The sequence below is a fragment of the Thermobia domestica genome, chromosome 8 (genome assembly GCF_964235325.1).
Source record: "Thermobia domestica chromosome 8, izTheDome1.hap1.1, whole genome shotgun sequence".
NCBI lineage: Eukaryota > Metazoa > Arthropoda > Insecta > Zygentoma > Lepismatidae > Thermobia > Thermobia domestica.
Window position 1 is genome coordinate 107219610 of NC_137461.1, and position 12756 is coordinate 107232365.

Genomic DNA, 12756 nt, shown 5'->3' on the forward strand with positions numbered 1-12756 from the left:
GATTAAATGGCAGGATGTATCTAAAACATAAATGGTAACTCTGTTTCCTTTCATTCAGTAGTTATTTACAATTTGAAATTGGTAGGTAGATTAGAGTTTGGGCCACCCTGAACTTACTGTATAAACACTATTTTTAAAGTATTTCTCAAATATCTTCCAACATTATTCTTCGAAACTACTGTATTATCTAAATACTTCTGTTGGCTTTCAAATGTATGTTGTTAATTGAAAATTGAGTATTTTCAGTTACTACATTTATAGCCGAACTTTCAGTAACTGTTATTGGATGATTATTTGCAAAGTTAAATCTGGTAACATAGCAACAATCATATATAAATCTATATGTGCAACTGCAATGCTAAAATGGTACTAGTACAGGGTGTCCGAGAAGTCCTTCCCTGATTACAGAAATTGATAACTCAGGCTAGAAATAAGAAAAGTTTTGGTCACATCAGTACACTTCCACATGAGCATCCTTGGTAGAACGTAGCACATCTAGGCGATATTCAATTTCCATCCACACATTAGCCAACATCACTGGAGGGATCGATGCAACGACTGTGGTTATTCGTCAGAACACCGACCCTGTGTTCTTGAACTTCTCATACCAGGCTTTAATGCTCTTGACATCAGGTGGAGTCCTCCCAAATGTTGTCTGGAACTGTCTCTGCACCGTGGTTGGTGATCGTGTCTCATGGTACGACAGGACACATTGTGCCTTCTCCTGGTTGGTTGGCATGGCTTCTTGGGCTTCTTACTTACGTACTACAAACCTAAAACAAAAAAAAAAAAAAAATTGAGACTTGGTAAAACAGAACAAACCTAACACAGACAAAAACCTTTATAGTTTCTAAACAATTCAACACCAGTTTCATATTTCTATCTTATTTCTAGCCTGAGTTATCAATTTCTGTAATCAGGGAAGGACTTCTCGGACACCCTGTATGTCAGTCTATAAAGAATGTTGAAAAGGTAGAAGATGTAGAGTCAGGACCTTCGTGGTAAAGCATTTACTTACATGTGTATCTTTTTTAACTATTCCTTTATAGTGGTGGATCAAAGTTATGTGCATAATGTGCATATGTTTTCTGAGCCCAATACACTTTTCTTGTACTTTCATCAGTTATTTAATAAGAATTTTAATTGTTTCATACCTACTTGAATTACCCTACTTCAATTTTTATTCTTTGTAACATAACACTCATGTTAGAAAAACAGATGCAGCAAACCAGGCAATTGAGAATACTATTAAATCCTCTTTCCAGCGATCCCGATAGTTAATTTCCAGTTTGGAATTAGCACTGGATTATTGCTGTTTATTGAATATGCAGTTTTAACCAGTTTCTTTTCTCTTTTATTTCAATTGTTTCTTACCTGATTTCTTAGTAGTTTAAAATTTTACTATTCTTTGCTATTTGACAATAGATATGGGAATAAAAATATGTCTATCAAAATTCCAAATTCAAAATAATCTTTCAAATATATATTTTTCCGTTTCTAATTACATTTATCTTTCTAATCTCCTTCCGCAGCCCCAATGTACTGTATTCCTCTAGATATATTTCAAATTGAAAAACTCCGCATTAAACATAAATTAAAGAAAATAGAATAATATGGAGAACGTGAATGTTTCTTCTTTTAAAAATTGTCCATAAGGCAACTGAAAAGATTAAAGATTAATATGTGTATATATTTTATTGCTATTACAAAAGATAAAATTCCTCTACAGTTTTACGTCATAATTATAACTGTAATACAATACTATATATTTAAAAAATAAGCCTAAATAACATTAATGCACAATTTCTTGCTTGTTCCACTACATTATTCTGTTTTTCCTCTATGGTTAAATCCGCTGATTAATAAGTATGTCCTATATAAAAGAAGATCAAAATTTAAAACTGATTGTGGTTAAAGACTGAAAGGTATATTCGACCACAAACAAATGTTCTTCCATCTTGCTGAGAAATAGATAACGTCTTTCCAACGATGGTGTTGGTTGCTTCAGGGTCTAAAGACATACCTGGAAGTTGAAGACGGAACTTGCGACTGTTGTTCGTTATTGTTATGTTTCCCAGCATTGCCTGAAAAAGAAGTAAATGTCTTAGATGATATAAATATGTAATATTTTTATACAATACTATCATATTATGTAGATACAGTAGAACCCCTCTCGTTCGCTCTCGGCTGGTCCGCCACTCTCAGACCATGCTCGAGCCGAACTTGTCCCGACTCTTCGGTGACTCAAGAGAGCCATTGTTTACTGCCGTCGCGGCATTGTTGTTTACTTGCTGTTACCATATATCCGTTTTATTGCTCCGTCATCCCTTGTATTGTTTCTTTCGTTGTGCATGTTATCTGTACTATACTATGCAGTTTTTAGTGCTTACTGTTCGTTTGTTTAGTGCTGAAAATCCGTATTTTTTTGTGTATTTTCTGATAAACCGACCATTTTTTGCGTTCCGACCATACCTCCAGTCCCAAAGGTGACGGATTACAGACGTTCTACTGTAATTAATAAAGAGAGGGGTTCCGGGGTGTCATTTAGGGGTGCAGGGAGGGGCATTTGCCCCCCTGAGTTTGAGATTTATATAGATTTTATCAATAGAATAGTAGTAAGTCAGTGAAAAACGCGAAATTTTACATATATCAAGGGGTCTTCCCACCAAGCCAAATCTGAAATGACGCTACTGGAGGAGTTACTTGTGACTTCATCATCAAGCCAAAAACTACTTTGGACATCGGGACATTTTTGGTAAAATGACTGGTGGGTCAACAATAGAGCTGCAAGCGCTCAAAAAAAAAAGTTTTAAAAATGAACTTTTCTCACGGCTTTTTTCCCTGGGATTTTTTTTAAATAATTCAACTTTAGTGAAGAAATAGCAGTACATTTTACTCTTCTTTCCCTTTTATAATACGAAAAAGCATTTAATTACTGCATTTTGAAGGGGAAAATATGAGAATTCAATAATTAACTTTATTCGATCACTCGATAAGAAAGACTAAGAGCATATCGGTGGACGCAATGGGTTTTCTAGTTCAAATGAAATGTTTGCAGAGGTATTAGAATAATGTACTACAACAAAATTATTTCACTGAAAATTTACTAGTGCTAGCAAAACCATTCTGAAAATGTAGTTAAAAATGGTGGGACAAAACTGTTATCTATTTATAGAGATAGTGTTTATGGAGGTCATTAAAATTCGAGAGGAAGAAGGTTAAAAACACTCTAACCAAGTTTCATATTTCAAATGTATTGACACTATATAATAAAAGAAAGAATATATTCTGTAAATAATGAACTTTTACTACCACTAAACTGATATCATATCAAAAACAGCCATTTATAGCTTTAACGTTGTTAGGATCTAATAAAATATCCGAAACTCACAATCAGTGTTGCCTCTGAAGAAAATAAGCTAGATGACCTTCAGAAATAAGATTTTTACGCAGAAATATGGCTAGGTTTTGAACAGCTAACCTATAACCCACATTGTAGGTTTTAAACCCCTTTTATGTATGTAGGATTATAAGTGAGTTTTAGTGAAATTTGAAATGTTGAATTTTATTCGCTGAAGACTAACAAGCAGCATACATGATTTTAAATTACAATAAAATCCATTTAACAACTCATCTGATTTGTGAAAGTCAACAGCCATATTATCAGTTGAATTGCAATAAGTTATCACCAATGACGTCACCGCTAGCCGAGGCGTTGGAGCTGGATCACGACCTTCTCTCTCTTCCGAGGGTAGTGGTTGGATGCACCATCTTTAGATTGTGAATTGGTTGTGTTAGTGTAGACTGCCATTATCCCAATTTTCAGTAAAACTTCTTCCAGTCCTTACAAACACTTATTATTTCTCCGGAGATCTACATGAATCATCATGATTGCATTGAGAGTTTTCAAGCTAATTAGATATACTATTTGTTTCCTTTAATTAAAAAAAAAAAAAAAAAAAAACCTCTCCCTGGCTTAAAGAACGGAACAGTTCACTAAATTTTTATTAGAAAACTTTCATTCTTAGAATGAAATGGGAAAAATAAAAATAATTAAAGAGTAGCAAACGGGATCGTTATGGGAGCGGCATTAAAATTTTTTCTGAGTCGATAAGTACTACTGAGAAGTTGTAAATCTGTGGGTGGGGAGAGAGAAGAAGAAGGAAAAACAAGTGTTTCGTGCATAATAACACACCCTTTGTCTAGAGAAATCAATTAATACAATAATATATAATATCAAATAGGCTAATTTTTAAAAATTACACTTTATTTTCAAAGAAACAGTATTATTAGAATTAATCGAACGGTTAATAAAAAAAACGGCAAAATAATTTCATAAGATAAGCCATATTTAAAGCTATGGCTTACATTTGTACATTTGTACATTTGTACATTTGTACATTTGTACATTTGTTCGTACATTTGTATTTCTAAATACCTCTCCAAATAGGCTAGATTTAGCCAAAAATAGGCAAAATTGGCATCACTGCTCACAATAAACTGTTTCCGGAACAGAGAAGGAGGTGTAAGCGAAATTCTAAACTAACATAATTCATATTTGTTTGTATATGATTCTTGGTTTATGATGCTTTTATTCTTGCCTGCTAATTTGAAGTTACTCAACCCGTATAACAAAACACGACAAGATAAGTAACTTTTAGGACTTGATAAGGTGGTTTGGTAACCAACATTACTTTTATGATGTGTTGGGTTGCATAACTTAACCTTATTGGCGATCGATGAAATGTCAGTTCAAAAACTAATGAAGATAGCCAGTCCCGGACTGAATATAGAACTCGAAAGTAGAGAATGTTTAAAGGCGCTTTTTAAATGTAGAATTCAAAGCAAAGGTGACACTTGAATTTAAAAATCATAAAAAGTCACAAGAAGACAAAATTTTGGTTTGTATCCAAAGCCAACTTTTATAGGAAAAGTCTTAACTCCCAATATTAGTCGACTTTTTTCATATCTACTGAACAATTTTTGAAGACAGAAGGGACGCTAAATTTCATTATTATTACATGTTTCTTTTGAAATGCTTGACTTAGAGGCAACGGTGTTGAGTACAGTGGGTTTTGGAATACGAATGTCATTTTATTTTCACAAGTTCAATTTGGTGGAGTTGAAATTCTCTACGCGTTTTACTAGAGTTGGCCTACCTCACACCAGCACAACCACAGTCCTCGTGCCAGCTTTGAAATATAGGATAACTTGCTAGCACGTAGTTTTTCATATTGGCTTGCAAATTTAGGAAGAGTAAAAAGACTATAGAATTCTCACTCTTCTAGTCTGTCTTACCTAGCGGTCATGTGAGATTATTTTAATCTAGATTCGTTCTCATTCCCTTTCTCCTGGCAAAGGGAAATCTTGATACAAATTTATTTATTTATTTAACACACACACCTATTACAGAGCCAATTGCTCCAATTACAACAGGTGAATACAAATTCAATATACAATTGTGAAATTGCTAAGTAATCTATTAGATTAAAATAAATATAAGAAAAAAATAGAAAAAAAGAAAAAGTCTAAAATAGCAACATTCATGCAGGCTATTTTTTTTCTTTTTTGAATTCAATAACATGTAGGCATGGCATGTTCTTGTTCGGGATTGTGTATGCTGAATTTTACGTCGCTCGCGGTCAGTCATAAGATAGAACTCAGTTCAGCGTGAGCCTCGTTTAAGTGCTGGGTATCATTATGAAAAAAGAAAAAAATACTGCCTTTTTTTTAAAAAAAAATACATATTTTGGCATATAAAACAATATTCTTTAAGAACACAATATGAAATATTGAAAAATACACTTAAATATATACTAACTGTATTAATAGGAAGACTTTGTTGTGCTGCGTAGCAAAAATAATAATAATAATAATAATAATAATAATAATAATAATAATAATAATAATAATAATAATAATAATAATAATAATAATAATAATAATAATAATAAAGAGTAGAATATGTGACTATTACGTGAATATCTTATAGTAATGATGTAACTTTCAGATTCCCTGTTAACGCGTTAAGTTCCTATTTTTGATATTATTTGACGGATTAAACTTTTCTTTTAACCTTGTACTGTCTTGACACCATTGGATGCTCTTTTAATTGCAGATTTACTACACATGACTGTTTTAATTTTATATTGTATGAATACGTTTTTTTTTTCTGATTCACAAGGATAATAATGACGGAAATTACAAGTTGGGTGATTAAGTGAGATAAATAACATTTGATAATGTAAACATTGGTAGTTAGTACAGTATAGCCTACAACAGTAATTATATGAGTTCATACATTACACAACATACACAATGTTATACACTTAAATCTTTGTGTATTAATCTTAATATGGAACACGCCAAAAGACATAAAAACAGGAACGTTCATTGAGTAAAGGTACGTCATTCCTGAGATATTACGACGTGGGACGTAGTATTAACACCGAGATGAGAAATAAGATGTTTATTATCTCGTCTCAATTGTCTCGTGCTCAAAGAATTCTTTCTCGGAAACCTTTTCCCGTCTACTTTCTTGGATTTCTATACAAAGTTTTATGCCCTGATTTATTTTTTTTCTTAATTTCATCTAGAAGTTAACACAACCTTTCCGCATCACGAAAGGTCTCTGGAGGGTAAAATCTAACAAGATTTATTAAATATTTATTATTGAAGTATATTGCGTAATGACTTGAGTATCTTTAAACTTTGATAAATAATCTTTGTTGTATTCGTACAATCAGTTTATCATTTATAGCTTTTATACTATGAATCACGTGACACTAAAGCAATATTTGATATTTAAGACTCGTATAAACTATCGTTGCCAACTCGAGAAATGTATTGTTCGGTTTTAAAAACGATTCGAGAATTGTCAAGTTTCTCGTCTGGTCTCGAATTTGAAAATGAACTTCTCCTCTAGTGGCAACACTGAGCGGAAATGCAATTTTTGCCAGTCGACGTCCTGTGGATATTCTGTAGAAAACGAGATGTTCGCCAAAGTCCAGAATGTTCGTGTGGATTCCTGTGGAACATTTTTTAAAGGTCTTTGTGGGTTAATCGCAGGACAATTTTCAAACATCCAAACATTGTCTCATATAGGACACATATCTTTGGAATTCAAAGGAAATCATCTGCATATTACCACTGACCTTAAAGTTTTTATTAAGGACTTAAATGTCCCTTTGGGGCCACGGTGGCTCAGTGGTAGAACACTCACCTCTGGTGCATGGATTTCTTGGTTCGATCCACGCCAAGCGAACTTTGTGATGGTCAAACACAGTGTGCGTAGGTTTTCTCGAGGTTCTCCCATTTCCTTCCACTTTCCTTATTTCACAATTTCATTTATTTCTCATCATCATCGTTTCCTTTAGCCTAGCCGGCATAATCGCAAGACGTAAAACTTAAAGATTTCATTTCATTTTAAATGTCCCTTTGTTAGACATGTATTAGACAGTTTTCTGTATAATGAAGAGCGCTTACAAACCAATTAACATTTAGGCTTATTACGTGAGACTATGACCAACTGACTTCCTGTAAGCCTAAAGAGGATATGACTTAAATTATCGACTGAAGTATGACTTTAACTTTTTATGCTAAGACATTTAAACAAATACCATAACTACTTGTTTTAGTATAGATTTGACAGTCTTGAACATTCACCACTGTACAGATCCACTGATTTTGCTTATAATGATAATATTTGATCTCTCGATCAACATAAACAAGCATTTGTTTTCAAACATCAACTTAGTGACAGCTTCGGACAAATGCATCACTAAATACTTTAAAATACTTTGCTCGAATATTTTTTTTCCGCTTCAACTATACCATTATTATTCCCAATGTCTTGAATAAATGTAGAATCTGTGGAACTTCCAAAGGACTCCCTTGAACCTTATTATGTAGGTACGCACACTCAATTTTGTTATTAGCGGTATCACCATTTCATTAGAAAAAATACATATCACTGTCAAAGTACCACCATGCCACTAACCTAATATAAACATTATACTAGGAGGTACCTACGGCACAATGAGGTGTACCGAGTTGATAATGATCACTACGATTGCTAGGATGGATAACTACGTAGTTACGCAAAAGCAATAATGTAGTGCAGAAGGACATAATGTTAGGGGTACTATTACACAACATTCTATAGAATATGTTGCTGAATCCATCTAGCCGTCTATTTCTTTGTGAGAAAATTGTTTCGCGCATTTTTTAAATACTGAGGAGAATCTAGACTTTTTTGTTTGTTTGTATCCATAGATTATATCCAAAAAAACATGAATACTTTTTATTTCTTGAGTTCAGTACAGATAGTTGCAGAGTGAAGTTAGATTATAGATGATTATATTACATCGAGGATATATTAAGTTTCGCCTTCAATACAACCCTACCGTACCGTATGTTGTACTATAGAAAGATCTAATTTGCATTAAAGTTACTTATATATTGCTAGTCTAATGTAAATAAATTACTTGTACTTACATAATCAGGCTCGAGTTCGTTGGCAGCTTCTTCACATTTCGCCTGTGAGTGGAGAAGTACATCATAATTACCAGGACGTATCTTCCACAGCTCCCCTTTGAAGACAACTGGATCTTTCTGTGTACGTTGGTAGATATCAACTACCCCAGTTACTTCGTCCATGGTAGCTGGTTGAAGGAATGTCCATGCTGACCTGTACTTTAACCCCTTTTGAGAAGAACTCACACTTTCTGATGATTCCTCCTACAAAATATGGACTACTATCACTATATAATTATTAATACGTAATATAAGGAAAATAAATGGTTTTACAACTTTATGGAAAAAGCCATGTGCAGAGCCTTGATATTAACACTTTCAATCCTAGGGGTATTTAAATTGACAAAGTCCTGTGTCCTGGAGAAAATAAGGGTTATTTTTAAAAACCATATCTTCTTAAGTTTTTACTCTAAAGGGTTGAAACTTTCAGAAATAAAAGAAAAAGTACCAATCTACTAGAAGATACCAGTTTCCGAACAAGAGCTACTTGAAAAATCATTGCAAACAATAACTTTGTTTACTGCAAAGTAATAATGCTTGAGTATTATGAATAATAATGATACACCTTTTTAGTTCTATTTCTACAATGACTGAAAGGCATTCTTATATCAGATTCGTCAATAGATAATTTACAAAGCACTCAAAATTACTTTCTCAAATAAAAGAGCGTACAAAATTCATTTAAAATTTTAAATTTATTTTAAATTTTAAATGGACGTGTCGTTCCCGAACGACACTCGGATTTAACGTAAGTTTACAGCCTGTCGTTCCGGAACTACAGTAGGATTGAAAGTATTAATGACGAAGACAGTAGAGGAATTAGTGAAGGGAAAAGGAGTTTGACATTTAGCTGACAAAGAATGCTTTTCAACATGTAAAACATGTTTTGAAAAATCGGAAAATAGATTTTGTAGCCGAAAGTGTAACAATTGCCAAAGTTGTAACTTGTAATGACCGTGAATAATAAACCTATTGCACAGTGAGAATTTGAGGAACGTGAATCCAGACTAAGATTGAGCTTTCTGGGATAAATCCAGAAACAAGTCCTTAAGCAATGTATAAGAAATTTGGAAGGCATTGCGTGTGTTATAGTGCAGAAGTCTAGTGAACTACTGTGCTTTTGTACTTGTGAAAAAACAATTTTCTTCTCGTAAAACGCATAAAATTACCGGCTTTTGGAAAGCGTCCCAGCAGGACTGGAATAAAATACTATTTATTGTATACTTACAGAGAATGCTTCTCCAGTGAAAAGTGCGCTTTCATACAATCACCAAGAGTGCTAATTGTCACAGAATACCACCGGTGGTGGAAGAACAGACTATCATAGGCGCCTGAATATTTCAAAACCAGAAGCCCATTAACCTCTGTATAAAATCGTGATATATATTGTTATTTTAAAGCAAAGAAGTTCCTTCCAAATTGCCAATACTGCACCACTTACGATACGATACGATACGACATTTCTGATAACGATTATGGATAGTCTATAAGGTGCATGCAATGCTACCACAATTTCTTATAGTTTCCTTACATCCATCTGAAAATTCTTTGGTTTAACTCAAAATTTTACCCCTGTCCGAATTCACATTCCTCTTAGCGCAAAAGAATAAAAGCCATCAACTGAATCACATTGTCAACGAATGTCTTACCTTTCGCACCATGAAAATTGGTGTTTCTCGATTTTCTCGAAATGTACACCTGAGAATTTATCCTTGAGCATGCCACATTTTTCAAGTGGATCTGATAACTGTTATAAAAAGTATCAACTGATCTAATCTGACCCTATCTCCAAATCCCAATAACCTATCTCTTGAAATAAAATATAAAATATTGTCCAAATATACAAGGTAACCAAAGAGGTTCTTGCCTTTCTAGAGCAGTAATAAACAAAGAGCAATACAGTAGACAGCACGTACCTTTAGGTTTCGAAGTGATCTCCATCAGAATCCATCACCATTTTTCCGACGTTCTTGCAGCTTGCACAATACTATAGGGATCAAATTCGGCAGTCGTGGATGCAAATAAGTCGGTGAGGGCGTTCCTCAAGTGTCCCTGATTTTCGAAGGATCTCCCATGGAGGTAATTGTCGAGGAAATGAAATAGGTGGTAATCTGTTGGCGCAAAGTTCGATAAATATGGTGATTGGCACAGTGACTCCCAGCCAAATTGCTGAAGGGTCTCCGGGTCCTCTTCGTCATATGTGACTTGGCACTGTCGTGCAGAAATAGCACACCATTGCGATTCACCAATGCTAGCTCCTTCTTCCGCAATGCACAATGCACCCTTTGCAACTGTTTAGTAGAGATCAGTAGCGATGGTATGACCAGGTGAAAGAAGCTCGTACTGCAGCACTTGCCAACAATTCCACAATACAGAGAGCATAAACTTTCGTGTATGCAGAAGTAGTTTTGAGGTGTGAGGATACAACGGTATGTTGTATGTTGTATATTTCATTATTATGTTGTACTATTATGTATCTGTACTGATCTTAGGAATAAGATCAGAGGTGCAATAACGGAGTAGATTTTGTAAAGGAAGAAAAGGAAATTGTAATTTATTAATTATTATTCTCTTTCCTTAGTTACGGTATTGAATAAAATAAATAAAAAGATGATAGGTAGAAGATTAGGAAGTCCTCAGAACAATTGATGTTAAAGGACTTAAAAGTTTGTTGAGTTGAATTTCAGTTTAGCGTCCCTTTCAGCAGCGAGGCTATATGAGACGTGGACCTACTGATTAACGTGGAATCCGAACCACATGAGCTCCCGCCGGTACTTAAAAGTTTGTATCCTGAACACTAACCGAAGTTAAAAATAAATAATATTTACGTTCTAATGTTCTTTTATATATATTGTGGCTCAAGTAATATTTATTAAGAACCACGGGAAAGGAACGAAATAATATATTTTTGTTCCATGTACCTCTGATCTTATTCCTAAGATCAGTACAGATAGATAATAGTACAACATAATAATGAAATATACAACATGCAACATAGGTCTACCGTTGTAAGGAAAGGGTTACGTGGCGACAACCAATGTCTGGTATGATTGGGAGTGTCATAGAGGAACTACTTTTCGTCACCAGTGATCAAGCAATCAAAGATGGATGTGTTCAGGTTCTGAGTAAGGAAGGATAAACAGGAGCTGTCACTCATTATTTCCTGTTGGCTGCCGACAAAGTGTGGGGTACCCACTAGCTTAACTTATATGACCTTCTTATCTCATGCAGTTGCAGCCTGACTGTTTCAGCGAAAACGTGGTACCTTTCTGCAAAGTTCATCATACGTTACACCACTGTCCTCCTCGATAGCTGCTTTCAGGGTCTCGTTATCCAACACATTGGTTATCCACTGTAATGCTCATCCGAAAGGTTTTCATCTCCCGAACGGAATTTTTGGAACCAATGCCTGGCAGTGTGTTCGTTCAGGCATTCTCCCCAGATGCCTGGCATATGCGTCGACTTGATACGGCAACTGCCAGGCCTACTTTAAAGACATACAATAAGCACAAGCGAACAAACTGCTTCGATATCTCCATTCCTCTTTGACACTGGACTGCTGTATGTGGGCAACGTGCTTGTATTGCTGAAAATCAATGGCCAGACTAACTCCCGATTGCGTGGCAGGCACGTGTATCATTTCGTTTCCTCTCTGTGAGCGCATGCTTAATTCGACTCAAACAAGGCAATATTTATTTGGTTACCTTGTACGTGTATGTAATAGTATAATATTTTTGGACAATATTTTATTTCAAGAAAAATTCAGGTTTAAAAGGTAATTATAATTTTGAGCTTTGTCTCATTAACCATAATATGTGCTGCTGTGTTGCTAGCAACATATTTTAGTATCAGTTTCAGTGGTTATTGTACATAATCAATTTCTATCTTCTTCTTTTTTAAAAAAAGAGCTTTCTTTGATTTTACACTCCTTCATATCATTTTGTTCAGCTCGACATGGTCTATCAATTGGTATATGTCTCATCTTTGGTTATTTTCTTCATTAAATGCTATGTTGAATTATCCTAATATTATTCTTTTCTCGTCCATATACTCAAGAAATTAACGATCATTTTTTAAAGAATATATCTACTAATTTACATAGCCGATTGATAGGTGGCTTTGTGACTTCATGATCAGGATGGCGTGGGTGAATGAAAAATTGACCCATAAGTCACTGACCCACCGTGACCCACTCTGATCCTAAACAACCATGACCCACCA

The 12756-nt window shown here is 34.4% G+C and overlaps 2 protein-coding genes across 4 annotated transcripts in view; one reads left to right on the top strand and one right to left on the bottom strand.

Annotated features, from left to right (window-relative positions):
• The window catches only part of galene (potassium two pore domain channel subfamily K member galene), a 222863-nt gene that overhangs the window by 74805 nt on the left and 135302 nt on the right, over positions 1-12756 (top strand). The gene's annotated exons all lie outside the window — the stretch shown is intronic.
• LOC145693128 (uncharacterized) overlaps positions 1515-12756 on the bottom strand; it is a 37464-nt gene continuing 26222 nt past the window's right edge. Inside the window, exons 3-4 of one of the 2 annotated variants that reach the window (XM_081768856.1) lie at positions 8497-8739; positions 1515-2084 (exon numbers count right to left, since the gene is read on the bottom strand). In XM_081768856.1, coding sequence (XP_081624982.1) covers positions 1896-2084; positions 8497-8739 — 432 coding nt within the window. In that variant the 3' untranslated portion in view covers positions 1515-1895. The remainder of the gene's footprint in view (positions 2085-8496; positions 8740-12756) is intronic. The other variant, XM_081768855.1, reaches the window with a different exon arrangement.